Source organism: Astyanax mexicanus, chromosome 20, assembly GCF_023375975.1.
Source record: "Astyanax mexicanus isolate ESR-SI-001 chromosome 20, AstMex3_surface, whole genome shotgun sequence".
Lineage (NCBI taxonomy): Eukaryota > Metazoa > Chordata > Actinopteri > Characiformes > Acestrorhamphidae > Astyanax > Astyanax mexicanus.
This window is the reverse complement of record NC_064427.1, coordinates 17,143,957-17,161,606: the sequence shown is the minus strand read 5'-3', so window position 1 is coordinate 17,161,606 and position 17,650 is coordinate 17,143,957. Positions and strand designations below refer to the sequence as shown.

General features: G+C 36.5%; 1 protein-coding gene across 1 annotated transcript in view; it reads right to left on the bottom strand.

Annotated features, from left to right (window-relative positions):
• si:ch211-127i16.2 (probable flavin-containing monoamine oxidase A) overlaps positions 1 to 17,650 on the bottom strand; it is a 129,331-nt gene that overhangs the window by 100,629 nt on the left and 11,052 nt on the right. Inside the window, exon 6 of the mRNA XM_022685306.2 lies at positions 15,886 to 15,975. Coding sequence (XP_022541027.2) covers positions 15,886 to 15,975 — 90 coding nt within the window. The remainder of the gene's footprint in view (positions 1 to 15,885; positions 15,976 to 17,650) is intronic.

Below are 17,650 nucleotides of genomic sequence, written 5' to 3'. Positions count from 1 at the left end.
TTTGCCCGAATAGTTGTTTGTGGGTATAGTATTTTAGGAGTATATTATGAGAGTATTCACTTTATATATTCTATTTTTCCCCACAAAAAGGGCAGAAAAAGGGCTGTGGAGTTACTGGGGAAGAGGCGGTTACACCACTATAGCAACATTATATAAATATATATTTTTTGAAAATTGTTTTTTAAAAAAAAATTGGAATAGAGTGTGTATTTTGACTATTCACTATATTTATTCTATTTATTCTGTTGTAAATATAATTTTCTTGATAACACTTTATAATAACTTTCATTAATATATTTTTAACTAATGATCATTATGATCATGATATGAACAAAGCAGTAGCTCATCACAATTTGAATATTAACAAATGCTCACACATGAAACTTATTTATCAGCATGGATATTCAGATTAAAAATGGTAGCAAATCATCAGCTCATCAGAATTTAAACATTAATAAATCGCTAGTTAATACGAATTTTAAACCAGGCAATTATTTATCAATTGCAGTTCATGTTGCTAATGTGTTTATTAGTATTTACAAATGTGATAGCAACTGAAAAATAACAGTTATTAATCATTAGTTAATGGTATGAAAGTTATAATAAAGTGTTACCGTTTTCTTTATATTGTAATTTTTTCAGACAGATTTTTGCTGATTAACTGATCCAACAGCTTTTGAAATATCGACAAATCTGATTTATTTAGTTTTATTTAGATTTTATCTATCTGTCTATCTATCTGACTGTCTGTCTGCCTTCTAATCTAATTTAGGTTTGTAGGTTTGTACAGTTTTTTGACTGGACATTTATTTTCTATGTAGAAACTGATTTATGACTGAATTGTGTCTCACAGGAATAAATGCAAACACACTATTAACCACCTGGAATACCACAGAAACCACCTATAGCAACCACAACGCACCATCCTTGCAGCCACAAAGCGACCACTAAACTAACTATAGATTGTCGCAACCACCTTTGCAAGAACATTATATCACCCATCTAGCAGCTGTTTTACAACACCACATCAACCACCTGAGACACCACAGTTAAATTAATCACCTTTCTAGAAGGTTCAGAGTTCAGAGTTTCTGATCAATTACAGTAAATTTAAGAAAGGCAATCATCACACAATAAAAAATAGAAGAGGAAAAAAAGTGTTTTGCCAAAATCTGACCCCCTGTCCTAACATGCAAGCAAGTCACACAGAAGTATAGGTATAATTATTATGTTGATGAATACTGTATCTACTGTAACTGTAAATTATCCCTTACTTTTAAACAGAAATAAAATAAATTCAAAAGGAATTTGGTACACTTATTCTGCTGCAGGAAAGAGATTTGGATTCTGGCAGGGAGGCAGAATTTGGCACAACACCTAGAAAGGCAACTTGCCAAATTAACAAAACACCACAATCCAACACAAATCATTCCATGGACCAATCAGTGTCAAGTATAGAGAGATGCTGCCAATGCAGGTGATGATTACAGAATGTAGTTCTTTAGTCACTAAACTGCAGTGTGAAACCAAAACTAAATGGACTAAATGTACAGAATACAACAAACAAACACATAAACCTGGGTCTGGAGCTTGTCTACCTTTAGTTTTAGCCTTGTATAGTGGTGTAAAAAAGTATTTGCCACAAAGTCATTGATCATCTATCAGTCTGGAAAAGGTTATAAAGGCTTTGGGACCCCAGAGGGCCACAGTGATTCACTATTATTCATTAATGGAGAAAACATGGAACATGGAACCTTCCTAGGAGTGACCGGCCGACCAACCGAAATTACTCCAAAAGGGCATGAACAACTCATCCAGGAGATGCCAAAAGAATCCAGAACATGAAGGTTTTGGAGGTGCCTAGTCTGATTTAGATGCTATGGGTAATTTTAAACAGGATGTTTATGCTGGAAAACCACAAATTGTGGCTGAATTAAATCAATCCTGTAAAGAAGAGTGAAACAATTTTTTTTCACAGAGATGTGAAAGACTCGTTGCCAGTTATTGCTTTTTCACACAGGGCTGGATTGGATTGTTTTTTTTTTCTTTCCTTAAATGAAAAGAAAGGAATCTGTAGAAATCCCCTGCTGTTCTCAGTCATTTTTTTTTTTTTGCTTTCATTTAAATGCTTATATAAATGGTTGGTGTTGCGTAGTGGATAACAACACCACCTTCACCATGTAAGGCTATCGCATAACTCAGCACCAATAAAAGTCTTTGAATAAGACTTTAACCTACCAAAAATCTTGAATTCCCCAAACCAAGCCTGAGTTGCATCTGTCCGACCTTAACAACCCCGGCTGCTGAGTATAATACAACAATCTGCCTGTGCCACTTGGTCAATGCTGAGTCTTAGCCAATGCTAAGACTTGAAGGTGGTGTTGTTATCCACTACACAACACAAAACGTTTATATTACCATTTAAATTACATTAAACATTAGGGGTTAGCATAGTCCACAGTAAATGAGGAGTATGGACCTACAAGGCTTAAAACTAAAGGTTGTCTACTCCTTATACATAAAAATAAAAACCATTTAATGTAATTACCAACAGGATTCACATCAAATACTCCTATATATATAATTATAATGATAAATAATGTTTTACACAGATGGTATGCACACTATTAACATTAAGTTATCCAAAATAAACTGAGCATTTTACTTTCTACTGGAGTTCAGAGCTCATGCACTGGAGTCCCTCTGCTTCATTTGCCTGTATCACAGCAATTAGTGTCAGAATTAGAGTCTACGTTATAATTTTTGCCGTGGTGCTCTCAGGACGTATATTTATAGTTAATTGGTTGCTGATGTTCGGTTTGCGCAGCCTGTAATTAAGTGCAGTCTTTTTATTGTATAGATTTTTGAGCTAATTGTAGACTAAAATAGTACAACAAGTTATTAAATAAGGAACATACTGTATATTTTATTATATATGTAGAAGAGAATGAGAGGCTGATAATTGAGCATTTATAATTATAGTTATCATCATCTTCAGGCTTATAATGAGTCTACAAACCAAACAACCACAACCAGTCATCATTGATCATTGCTATCTTACACCCCACCAACAGACTATTTTAACATTTTCTGCCTGCATCGTTTAAATAGCAACAGAGCTTCTGAATATATCTACACTGATGGGCTTGATTGTCTGAAAATAAGGTGTGTTCAGGTACATAAATATAAAGGTGTATTGCTATCTTTTCAACAAAAAACACAGCAGCGCGATTGTCTGATTTAAACCCTGTGTCACGTCCTCGCTCTGTTCCCCTGTGTTTCAGAGTTTCCTAGTGTGTTTCCCCAGTATTTTTCCGTCATGTGTCTTTAATTTGTAGCTCCGCCCTTTCCCCAGGTGTTCAGTGTTTCATGTTAGTATAAATAGTACCTGTTAGTCTATGTTTGCTGTCGGTCTATGCACCTTCCCCCGTTGTCTGTCACGTCACGTCATTGCTTTCTAATTTACTCGCTCTTGTTTATTGTCGGTCACGTTATTTCTAGTTACGTTTATTTCCTGCTTGTTTCTTTTGTTTATTTTGTATTTATTTTGTATATTATTTACGTATTTATCCCTGTATATATCCCCAGCCCTGTTTAGTTATTATCTGTCTAGATTTAGTTCTTGGTTTGTTTCCCTGTTTATTTATGTTTTCTTTTTTTCTCATTTATTCCTTATTTGTTTGTTTGTTTATTTGTTATTTAATAAATTTGTCTGTCTTACCCACTTTTACGTCCGCCTCCCGTCTGCTCCATCGTTACACCCTGACAACAGTCAACCGTCTGCTAGAGTTCCTCAGAGCGTGAACGAGCAGCTCAGTTTCCTATATTGAGAAGCGATGGACAATAGCAATCTGCCAAAGTCAGAGCTCACCTGGCTCTTAAGGAGAATGATGAGCAAGATGCACACTGATTGGTTTATTTCACGTTACACCCGAAATTAACCACACCCATGATTAATTAAGAGAATTTGTACATGCCTAGTATATGCGGTAAAAGGTGTACTTTTCCCATGGTTACGATAGCAAAGACACACTGACACACCCCCTAAATCAATCTGCACGGTGTGCGGTTGAAATAAGCAGGTGTTTTAGTACTTTTGCATTAGTGCCAAGCATTGTCTAACCATTTCCATTTAATTCCATTTTTGGTTCAATTTCCTATGTTTTTTTCAAAGGTGAAGTAAATATAGTGCAACAACATTATCTATAAATACATTCTTTAAAAAATAAATACTGATATATTAATATTTCTTAGAAAAAGGACCAAATGTTAAAATTAAATAAAATAAGACTTTTTTTCACAAATATTTTAAGGTGTTTTTACTTTGCTAGCGACTCTTTTATGTTCCATTTTTGTCCACAAATGTCAAACAATGTATATATTAGAATCTTTCTGCACTATCAGCGACTCATATACAAAAGAACCCGTGTGTACACCATCAAATTATCTGCTGCAGACATTCCTCCCATGCTGGATGTTATTCATATGTGCAATGAAGTGCAATATTAAACTAAAATAATCATGTGAGAGCTCACAGCCACTGTGGTAAAATACTACACACTGTATCTGATCTGGAAGCGCATATGAGAAAGTGTCTCTAATCTGATCTGAAAAGCACAGCTGTAAAACATGTGGATTTCTTCCACTTCAGCTCTGATGATAACGTCATTTTTTTCCTTTCTCTCTTTCTCTCTGTCTGCTTCTTAAATACACCCATACAGAAATTGATATATGGCAAAATATGATCATTTTTTTTACTTTTAAATGCATACATACATACATACTGTATTTAAGAATACATGGGATTCTGTAATATAAAACAAATCGAGTTAATGCATGTGATTAACATGGGATCAGTAATGCATTATTCTATTTTTTAAGGTCTATTTTATTTTTTTTTTTTTAAGGTCTAAGTTTTATTATTTTATTTTTTTTCTGGAGCAGTTTGCTTGTGGTGAGAATGTGATCTGGTCTCGATCCAACCCAGCTATCATATATACTCTTTTTAATTGAGCTAAACTGCTGATAAGGCTCACTTCAATCTGACACATAGCCAGATAATATACTGTTATTAACAAACGCTAAACAAATCTCTGCTGCTCCATGCTGTTTACACACTAAAAGCACGGTCTGTGCAGCGTACACTACATTTACCACATCTGCACTGCAAGTCCCATTGAAAACACTGTGTTTAAAATTCAGACTTCACCTCTTTTTGAGCAGCATTACCGTTCAAACCAGCAATAAAATGGATGTTTTCCAACATTTTAAGCCATAATTCTAGGTGATAACCTTAAAGTGAGACCATAGGGTATGTGCAAGAACATATCATGGATATTCTGCATATTTTAAACAAAAAAGTATATTTGAGTTTTCTCCTGTTTTTCTCCCAATTTATCTGGCAAATTTTCCCACTCATTTAGCTGTTACACAGCTGTATATCCCCCCTATCACTAGTGATGCTCCAACACCAGGAGGCTGAAGACTAGCACATGCCTCCTCCGGTACATGTGAAGTCAGACTCTGCCTCTTTTTGAGCTGCTGCTGATGCAGCATCACAGCACTAACGCTCGGAGGATAGCACAGCGACTCAGTTCTGATACATCAGCTCACAGATGCAGCCTGGTGCTGATCCACATCACCCTAGGAGTGATGAGGGGAAAGAGAGCCATCTACTGTACCCACCCAGAGAGAGCAAGGACAGCTGTGCCCTCTCAGGGCTCCAGCAGCTGAAGGCAAGCTACATGACCGGGATTCGAACCAGCAATCTCCCGATCATAGGGACACCCCCTTCCAGCCGTCTTCTGGACCACTTGGAGCCTGTCATAATATTTTTGATGGTCTATGTGACTGCACTTGAGGATACTTTCAAAGTTTATAATACATCATTCAAAATATATGTCTAATCCTTTATAATATGCAGTATGTGCCCATATATATCCATATATAAGATACACATATATGCTCACAGCTTGCCAGTCTGCTGAGAAACCACTCAGTAATGGAGGTATGGGCATTAGTATGCCTGAGCACATGGTGGTCTCAGGCGGCAGTTTCTAAAACACACCCTGTAGTTCTTTCACTGCTGTTCTGAAGACGTTGAGGAGTGTTTCTGTTTGACCCTGGAAACACACAGAGTCCGCCGGGAAACCCAGCTAAATCAGCGCCGCTATTCACTGTGAATTTAATGCGCAGTAATATGCATGCTATGCTAAGCTAGCTTATAGCATTCGTGACTGCAGCTGCACTCACTGAGGATCCCTGTCTTTCTCTCTGTCTGTCTGTCTCTCTACAGTATGTTTATATGTTCTACGTTGGCTTCTTGCTTTTGCTGTTCTAAGGCTAATATCGCTAACACACAACAAGCAGTGCACTCCAGCAATTAGCAATGTTAAAAGTAACAGGATAGCAATTAGTATCAAGTCCCTCGAGCTTTTTTTTGTTCACATGGACAATTCTATCATTAATCTTGTCCACTGTGGGTGGTCATGTCCTTTATTCCCGGTACACATGTGACCCTGTTGAGGAATGTTTAAAATTCTGGCCAGTGTTCAACCTCATGCACAAGATAACACCTCACAACCTGCACAGATGTGGGAGTTCCGGTAACAGCTTATTTTGAGTGGTTCTTTTTAAATGAAATAAATGTTGATCAGTCTCCCAGTAACTTTTCTATATCTAGTATTAACAATCAACATGTTGATGATGTAAAAGCATCTGAACTTTCAGTAGATATTTAAACTTTAATAGTTAAATTCAGTTGTTTTTTAGTTTTTTTGGATTGACACCAGTTTTAAATTGGCGTGTAATGGGCCAAATTGTGGGTTTATTAGAAATAGTTTAGAAATAGGCCCATGATGATGGTTAGAATTATGTTTTTGGTTGAGGTTAAGATTGAGATCAAGATTTTGGACTAAGATTAAGATTAAGACCATGGCCAGGATGGTAGTTAGTTTTAGGATTTGGAAGTGGGCAAATGGGTAAAGTTTATTTCTACTAAAATAAACTTTACTCAGCCTTACCTTAAATATTTTTACCACAGTGTAATCAGTGGCTTCAGTACTGCTACTTCACTGATATGTTGTTAATGTGTGACTAAAATGTTGTTAAGGGTTTATTAATCTTTTACAAAGGAACACTCAAAATAAATCCTTTTATCTTTATTTAAATGGTTAAATGTTTAATTTTGTTAACAATGTTCACATGTTTTTTTTCAGTGTGTGTTTTCTTTTAATCTAATTTTATATCTAATTTTTATCCCCTTTTTCCAAAGCAGTGTAAAACACAAACTGCAACCAAGCCTTTTAACATTAGTTGTACAGCTGTTTCTGCAATTAACAACAAAATAAAGATTCTGATTGGCTATGTTTTTTACTATTCTACCACTGTAGAGAATACAGATTTAGAGTTAATTCTTGCTCTTCCTTTTTTGAGGCAGTCCTGATGAGTGCCAGTTCCATCATAATGTTTTTGATGGTCTTTGAGACTACATTTGAGAATACTTTCAAAGTTGTCCAACACTAACGTACAGTAAATGAGATTCTACCACTGTTGAGAATACAGATTCAGAGGTAATTCTTGCTCTTCCTTTTTTGAGGCAGTCCTGATGAGTGCCAGTTTCATCATAATGATTTTAATGGTCTTTGAGACTACATTTGATGATACTTTTAAAGTTGTCCAACTCTAACTTACAAAAATGGAGATTCTACCACTGTTTAGAATACAGATTCAGAGGTAATTCTTGCTCTTTCTTCCCTGCGGCAGTCCTGATGAGTGCCGGTTTCATCATAATGTCTTTGATGGCCTTTGAGACTACACTTGAGGATGCTTTCAAAGTTGTCCAACTCAAGCTTATATGGAGATTCTACCACTGTTGAGAATACAGATTCTACATTTCCTTTATGACATTTATTAAAACCTTAATCCTCTGCTGTTATTCCTTCTTTCCGGCCTCTTTCTCTGGAAAACTTACAGTCAGAATCATTCTGAGAGTGTTTTAAAACCAGCGTAGCTCATAAATCATGCAAGTTTCAAGAATCATGCAACCGCGAAAGCTCCATTTTCATGCGTACGAGTAAAATCTCCTCGTTTATGAATGAGAAAACGTGTTAAGTCTGAACACTGCGGTAAATCTGTACTGGATAGTTTTTCTCACTGTGCTGAACATCACAGGCACTTGAGCAATGAAATGAGTGGAGCATATGCAGTATACACCCCCCCCACACTAAACCCCACCCCCACAGGTACTGTAATTAGAGAGGAAAATGAATATACTTTTAATATCAAGTAAAATCTGACCTTCAGTGTTACTGCGAGAGACATTTAGAGATCTGTATGCAGTTATTAATGTCATATAAAACATGGATCTTTAACTAGTGAAGAAGAGCAGAGTCCCAAACCCAAGCTCTGCAGATACTCTGGAAATCAAATCACTTCCACTGATATAAATAATGATATTTCACATATCAATCATTCCGCTCCTCTTAGTTCAATTATTTACCCCTTTTCAAAGTCTGTGAACTGGGCAAAATGTCTTTGAATGTGTTGTGCAGACGTGTTGTAACGATCTCTCACCAGGAGGAACACTACCCAAAGACACCATCAGATATGCAGTACATGAGAAACTGTATCAACCTTATCAATCAACCTGCTGAAAAAACAGGCTATTTTTGTTGATTATTTGTAATTCTTAATTTGTCAACACATGTTGAATTTATGCTTATTCTATGCAGTATATTTGGACAAAATCCAGGATATCAGAAATATTGATGTATAAAAAGTATATAAAAATATTTTTTTTGTTCATTGATTGAATATGTCTACATTTTGACCTATTTTTATTTCTAGTTATTAATATTATAATAGCATACTGGCTCATTTAATGCATTCAAACTAAATATGCTTAATATATATATATTAAAAAAAAGTCTAAGTAGCTTAGTCTGTTTAAGTAACCTTAATATTATTTGTTTTGCAATTGAAATTGATCATTTTTTGAATATGTCTGAATTAGTTTAATCAGAGCCTATTCTATTCGTTTATCACAATGTTTTCAATTTTGCCAAAATATTATGAAACAATTGTTCATTTTTCCAAGAGAATTTCTTAATATTTTAGTCAAAACTGTTTAAGTATTTGTTCATTTTTCTAAATCAACTTCTAAATCAAATTCAAATCTGTCATGTGTACTGATTAGCTTTATTTATTTATTAGTTTTACCTTAAATTTTGTTTAATTTCATATTATATTCTTATATTCACTATATAATATTTTGTTCTCAGTGTGGTTTTTCACATTTTTTGGATTGTCTAAATCCATATGTGCGTGTATGTAAGAAGTCAAACTGACACCAGTTTTTAATTTGTACTTAATTGCATGTAAGTTAAGAAATTGAGAATTGTGTTTGGGATTAAAGTTGATTAAAGTTGAGTTTAGGACTAGGCCCATGATGATGGTTAGAATTATGTTTTGTCCTGAGATTGAGGTTAAGACTATTTACTAGGTTGATATTGAGATTAATATTTTGGACTGAGATTAAGATTAAGGCAATGTATAGCTAGTTTTAGGATTTGGATTGTAGTTAAGATTGGGAATAGGGCAATAGTTAGGGTTAGATTTTGGAAAAGGCTGGGTAAAGTTTTGGTTAGTATAAACTGTATACTGTAGGAAATAATATATTATAGTATACTAAATGTACTATAGTATACTAAATCTAAATATGTCTGAATGAATATAATCACAACCTATTCTATTAGTTCAGCAGAATGTTGTCAATTTTGCCAAAATATGATGAAACAGTTTTTCGTTTTTCCAAGTGAATTTTGTAATATTTGTATGAAAAATATTTAAGTATTGTTTAATTTTTCTAAGTAGTATTTATTAATGCCATAAAATATGGCATGTGTATTGATTAGTTGTATTTATTTAGCAGTTTTACCTTAAATTTTGTTTAATTTCATATTATATCTCAAAATTATATATTATTTTGTCTTCAGTGTGGTTGACGCTGAGCATGCTCAGTCCCGCTCCTTTGTTGCTCTCTGTATGGCACGTATTGCACCAGAGTGAGCTTTTTATTATCTATACTGGTTGACACTACAGTTAGAAACCCAATTGAAGAGCAGGGTCACTTCAGGCGCTTCCAGCTCTGTTCTGAAAGCAGATTCTTCACGAGCGGCGGCTTCACGACGGTTCTGCGGATATTCAGGAGCGCCGGTCGCGGGTCAGCGCCCGGGGGCTGCCCTCTCTCGCCGTGTGGATTATTACTGAAGAGGACGATGGGCTGTTAGAGCCGAGCCGAGCCGAGACTGAGGAAACACCTCGGCTGTTCGGCTCCGAGCCGCTGATGTAACTCAGCAGAGACCATTAAGCAGTCTAATGGATATTCTCTCACGCAGCGCGAGAGCTGCTTCGGCGCGTTCCAGGCTTAGGCCTATTCATTAACGTGATTTAAAAGCTCACAAAAAGACTTTGTGTCACCAAATCTTCAGCGAGTGCGGTTTAATACAGCGCTCTATGAGTTAGCCAATAAAAAAAAACGCTTAACGATTGTAAAGCGCTGCGGTTTTGCAGCAGTATTTCTGCATGTGTACATATGTAAATGTACATAAGAGACCACTTAAAAATTATGAGTTTCTTTGATTTTACCAAATTGACTCATTCTATCACTCTTAGGGTGTTTTTGCTAGACAAGTAATCACTAAGCTTCAGTTAGGTTGCTAATTGTAGATATATATGGAAAAACCACTTAAAATTATGAGTTTCTTTTATTTTGCCAAATGGAAAACCTCTGGAATTTAATCAAAAGGAAGATGGATGATCACAAGCCATCAAACCAAACTGAACTGCACCAGGAGTAAAGCAGCATAAAGTTATCCAAAAGCAGTGTGTAAGACTGGTGGAGGAGAACATGGTGCCAAGATGCTTGAAAAAAACTGTGATTAAAAACCGGAGTTATTCCACCAAATATTGATTTCTGAACTCTTAAAAAAACTCTTTATGAATATGAACTTGTTTTCTTTGCGTTATTTGAGGTCTGAAAGCTCTGCATGTTTTTTTGTTATTTCAGCCATTTTTCATTTTCTGCAAATAAATGCTCTAAATGACAATATTTTTGGGGGGAATTTTGGAGAAATGTTTTCTCTTATTTTCCAGAGCTATATTCAACTTAAATTATAACCATTAATTAACTCCTTTACAAACTATTAATAAAGATGTCATATAAATATGTATGTTGAACGCGTGTAAGGAGGCTCTAGATCCCTGTTGGTTCCTCTATCCTGGATAAAAGATGGGTTGTAGATGGTTGGGTATGGAGATTCTACAGGTTCATGTATACTATCCTGCAGCTGGGCCTGTAGATCCTGCTCTGCACTAGTAGGTTGCTAAAGCTAGCATCCCAACTGATGCGATAAATGGTTTATTGGCAATGAATCTGGTTACCAGGAAAGAAAGTGTTGCAATCTGTCAGCTAATGCATCACCAGGCTCTTATGTCATTAAAATATCGTGTTTAATAGTTTTAACATTAATTATATGTAATAATGCATTAACATTGACAGCCCATGCTCACCTGAAACACACCTAGCTCATACTTCTACCATGAGTTAAGCAATGCAGATAAGAGTCAGCTTTATCTCAGTGTGTGGGTTGTGTGTAAGTGTGTGTAAATGTGTTTGTGTAAGCTTGTGCATGTGTTTATAAATGTGTGAGAGAGAGAAAGATAGAGAGAGAGACAGAGAGAGAAAGAGAAAGAGGTGGGAACGTGAGGCCCGGTGGACCAATCACAGCCACGGCTGTCCACATCATGCAACACGTAAGTGCATTTCCAGGGATGTGTGCATCAAGCTACGGCATAGGTTATGGTGTAGGGTATGCAGTGATGCCTTCCTGATGAGTGCCAGTTCTATCATTACAATTTTGTACGTCTTTTCTTAGATGCGACTGCACTTAAAGATACTTTCAAATTTCATGAAATTCTTCTTTTGGGATTGACTGACCTTCATTTCTTCTTGAATTTTTTTTTACTTATTCGAGTAGTTCCTGCTTCTCATAATCTGGATTAGAACAACAGTACTCAAATAGAGTAAACCTGTAACTCTATCTCTTCACTACTTTACATTAACTGATGCTCTCAAACACTTTATTAAGAGACAAGAAATTCAAGTAATTAACTCTTCCCTTGTAAAAAGGAAGCATACTTAAGAGATAAAAGTAATACAAGTACTAAAATACTAAAAAAAAAAAATACTAAAAGTGCCTTTTGTATTTTATATACTTTATGAAAATACACATTTAAATATACTTGCTCTGTATTTCCATAAAATGTTTTTTTCTTAAGCAATATGCTCTAAATTATACATTGTGTATATATGTAGTGAGGTTAAATACTGTTTAAACTGCATTTTAGTGTAGTTTCTTTCCAGTAGCAAGGTGTACACAATATGTGCATCAATACACAAAGTAGGACATTTACAATAAATATACTTCTAAAAAATATATATTTTTAACAGTTTAAAAATGATTAAAAAACATAACTAAATCTATTTGCAGAAGTTGTACGAAAAAAACACTTAAAATCACAATTTAATGCTTTTATGTTGCACTTAAATATACAAGGGTTGGACAATGAAACTCAAACACCTGGTTTTAGAGCACAAACATTGAATTCTGCCATGATTTGATCAACCGTGGTTTTATGTTTTTTGTATACAATCCGGGTTAGCACCCGAACATCCCTTTCAGACAGCTTCCTCTTACAACATCCACAGTTAATCCTGTTGGATGTGGTTGGTCCTTCTTGGTGTTTTGCTGACATTACCCTGGATACCGTGGCTCTTGATGCATCACAAAGACTTGCTGTCTTGGTCACAGATGCTCCAGCAAGACGTGAACCAACAATTTGTCCTCTTTTGAACTCTGGTATGTCTCCCATAATGTTGTGTGCATTGCAATATTTTGAGTAAAACTGTGCTCTTACCCTGATAATTGAACCTTCACACTCTGCTCTTACTGGTGCAATGTGTAATTAATGAAGATTGAACACCCGGCTGCTCCAATTTAGCCATGAAACCTCTCACACTAAAATGACAGGTGTTTCAGTTTCATTGTCCAACCCCTGTACATATTTGAATTTTAAAAGGTATGTACTGGTTGATAAGTTAACTGAAAGCTTGAATTTCTGGTGACTCTACCTCATAAAGCTGACTGAGAAAATAACATAAAAATGACGGAAAATAGGCAGCTAAAGCTAGCATTCCAGCTGATGCCATTAATTGTTTATTGGCAATGAATCTAGTGACCAGTCTGGCACAGAAAGTGCTGCATTCTGGTGGAGATGTTCCTGGGAAACCCTTCCTTGCTGTATGTGGGTGAGCATTATCCTGCTGAAAGATGCTAACTGGAAGTTGGCTGCTATTTAAGGTGGCAACACACACATGGCCATTGGATATTCTGCACGTTTCGCTGACCTGTTAGTTTATGTCCCTCAGTAGTGGTCTTAAACACAGGGTTCATGAACTGGAGTGACCTGGAGTTCACTGGGTTCTGTGTTCTTCACTGACCCTTCATCCAGCCTCAGATCTGAACCCAGCAGAACACCGACAGGATGTGTTAGAATGGGAGATCTGCAGCATGAAAGAGCTTCTGAAGAATCTGCAGGAACTGTGTGATGCAATCACTCTAACATGTTTCTCAAAGAAGAATCTTAAAGAAATGTTTCCAGGATCTTGTGTTTTTCACAGCATGAAGTATTCAGACTGTTTGAAGAGAAGAAAAACCCAGAATAAACCCATAAACCCAGCCGGCACATTAATGTTGGTGTTTACATGGTGGAACATGGGCTCGGTGGTGTCCAGTTTGGTTCCAGTTGGGTTTTTCCACACTGTAATCTTATTTAGGTTGTATTTAGACCCCGGATGTAGTATAGGATCCAAACTATAATTTTAAACTATAAGAGTTATCTTTTTCTTCATATTTTAATTTGTTCAATTTAATTCTACTTACTACTATTCATTTACTTTCTATCCTAATGTTTGATCACTTTTTATCCTATTTTCTTAGTTCATTATTATTATTTTTATCATTCTTATCTATATTCTTATTATCTTTTTATATATTTTATATTTTATAAATTATTTAGTTTTTATGTGTCAATTTGTTTTTCTTCTTTCTTTTTACATATATTTTTTTATCTATAGCATTTTAAATGTTAACTTAAAATTAGTATCTTTTTATTTTTATTAAAAACATTATTTTTTCTTATTTAATGTTTTTAATCCCTTTTATAGTGTTGTAAATAAGGGTCATCCTCAATTGTCCCATATGATAATAAAGGTTGATTGATTGATCACTGACCCTGATGGGCATCAGAACTAGACAGTACTAGACAAAACTAGACAAAAAAGGAAACTATCTACCTTCTGAACTCGACAGTAGGGAATATTATTTTGTTCTTAAGATTCTGTTTAATAATCTTTTTAAACTTTCTGAGATTAAAAAAAAATATTTTTTAGCTAATCAGATATATTTTTCTGTTTAAAAAAAAACAATACAAAACAACTTTTTCTTTCACTTTACAGCTGCTGGGACTTTGTTTTAGGGGTGCTTGAGTATAATAAGCATAAGTGTATGAATTAATGCTTTAACATAGACAGCTCTACTGCAAACCCATTCAGAGCCCACCTCAGCCACGTTGCACCCATGGGTAAATCAATGCAACTTAAGGCTCTATTTTAGTGATCTATAGCACATTTTCCAATTGCGGATCGTGCAGCTTGATTTAGGGTGTGATGGTGTGTCTTTGGTATCTGGAGGGCACAATAAATACGCCTTGCACAGCTTGAAATGCAACATAAAAGGCATGAATTAATTCTCTATTAATTAATCAAGGGTGTGTTTAATTTTGGGCGTAACGTGAAATAAACCAATCAGTGTGCCAGTTCCTCCCTTTAAAAAGCAGGTGAGCTCTGACTTTGGCGCATTCGTATCTTAACAGTGTGGCTCTTTTGTGCGTCTCAGCAGAGGATACTGAACTGCTCATTCACACTGTGAAGATACACCAGCAGCTTATTTAAGGGAACAGAAATGTTATTTTATTCTTTATTCTGTTTGTTGTTGAGTTAAGTATCGGGTTTGTGCTCTGCAGCATTAAAATACTACAGGATAGGATGACTGACTGTTGACTGTTGTCGGGGTTTTAATCAGTCAGTGGATCTCCTGTGTTTTCCACCACTAAAATATAAAGAAATACGGCAGGTATTTACCTAAACTCTCTAAATGACGCTCTTTTAATGGAATAAGCACAAGGTGTAAAAAATGTACTGTTGATGGGGTGTAATATAAAAATTATTTCACACTTCAACTATCAGAGTGATAAAACTCCTGCATCCAGACTGCAACTGAAAAAACAGAAGGAGCAGTGAGTTTTTTTAGGATTTCTCAGTCACGTGAAATTGCGGCGTTCAGTAGCTTCTCCATTTCCACTCGTTGTTGTGTTTTTTTTACGTGAATCTCAGTGGAAACGCGCACCCAAAGTGTACAGTAATTTCGGTGCATGGCAGTGGACAAATAGCTATTTTATCAAACGTGAGGAGACGAAACTCAGAGATGTGCTACCGGACGGTACTAAAATTACCGGAGGAGCATGGAGTTCAGAGAAAAACAGTAAATAATTCAGCCTGTAATTTTCTCAGAGGACGTCTGAGAAAAACACGTACATGGTCGTTCTGGACGGTAATAAAATCACAGAGAATGAAAAAACCCATAAAAGAGAAAACTACCCCAGAAACCCCTGAGAAACTAAACTAATCTAATCCAGATAGTCCTTAAGTGTGTGTGTATGTAAGTGGTGTGTTTATGTAAGTGTGTACTCTAATAAAGCCATTACCTGCCATATCGCTGTCACAGCATCTCCCAGTCGCACATTTTCCACCCCGACCTGCTCCACCAGCCTCTCGGACAGCTGCTGAGCGCCTCCCTGTGGACAGAGAGCAGCATTACACCCAGCACCTGCATACAAGCATAGCAGCACGGAGATAAGAGCTCCCGCCTCCGCACAGCAGCAAGCAGCATAACAGCCTACAGCTGCCTCTGCAGAAAAAACACCACCATCACCACCACCATCCCCAACACCAGCACCACCATCACATTATACCCCACACAGCAGAGCAGCGCGAGGAGAGAGTTCAGCCACGCTAATGGAGCAGAAAACCGGCGAGACGGAGCCCGTTTCCCACCTCGCCAAGCTCAAAAACCATCTCCCGACAACCGACACCTCCGTCACCACACTCCTTTCATCAGAGCTTTCAAGGTCAGGAGGTTCTGAGTGAAGCAGGGTTTAGAGGAGGCCTACTGAGCTCAGATCAGACTCAGATTAAAGAAAGCTGCTGCTGAACACGAGGAGGATCATTCTGAATTACAGTCAGTTTTATAGATACGCTGACATGTGCAGTACGCTTCACCCACAATAATACAGGTGCAACAAATGGTTCCATGGTTGAGTGACACCATGGAAGAACCACTATACAATACAGTACATTTTAAGAGAAAGGTGTAACTCTAAAGAACATTTTTAAAATCTAAAAAAAAGCACTTTTGGTTGGTTCCTTAACCTCCCTTTTTCACAGCTACCATAAAATGCAATTTTCATCTATTTTCAGGGTCCCTCTGTTCAGCTTAGAATATTTTTTTAATATTTAAAACACACTCTTCCCTGGTGAATAAAGGATCATGTGAAAGTAGATACTTGGGCTACGGAAATGGATGCATTGGTTTTCATGATTTGGTAAATTAATCAGCCTCTTATTATTTAAACAGTTGTATCAAAAAATAAGAGACCACTTTAAAAATTCCTTTGATTTTCCCAAAAATGAACATTATTGTTCTATTCTATAAACTACGGACAACATTTCTCCCAAATCCCACAGTTTTCATGCGTCTTGGCATCATGTTCTCCTCCACCAGTCTTACACACTGCTTTTGGATAACTTTATGCTGCTTTATTCCTGATTGCAAAAATTCAAGCAGTTCAGCTTGGTGGTTTAATGGCTTGGGATCATCCATCTTCCTCTTGATTATATAATATTCCAGAGGTTTTCAGTTTGGTAAAATCAAAGAAACTCATAATTTTTAAGTGGTCTCTTATATTTTTCCAGGGCTGTGTAGACTATAAACACTCAGCAAAAAAAGAGAGAGCAACTTGCTCTTACAGCCTACAACACTGAGACCAGGCAGATGACTATAAGATAACACATACAGTATATAAATCCCTAGAGGAGGCGGCGGCAGCCTGTGGGGAATGACTACACACTGATGGTGAAACAGAGGTGTGAGGCCACTCCCAATACGCAAAATAACCCTGCAGAATTTCTCGGTAGACGCAATTAATTCAATTCAATTGTCTAAATGAGCATGAGCAATGGTGTGATGGTGGATCAACAGTAGCACATGACAGACATGTCTCTCCAAACCAATCAATGATGGTTTGGAGCATAGGCGTAGGAACCGGGGGGGATGGGTGGGACATGTCCCACCCAATATTAGAAACAGGTGGATTTGTCCCCCCCAAAAATGATATCAGTTCGCTCAGGTCAGCTGTACTATTAATGAGGAGACAGACCGGACCAATCACGGAGCCGGTTCAGGTATTAAGT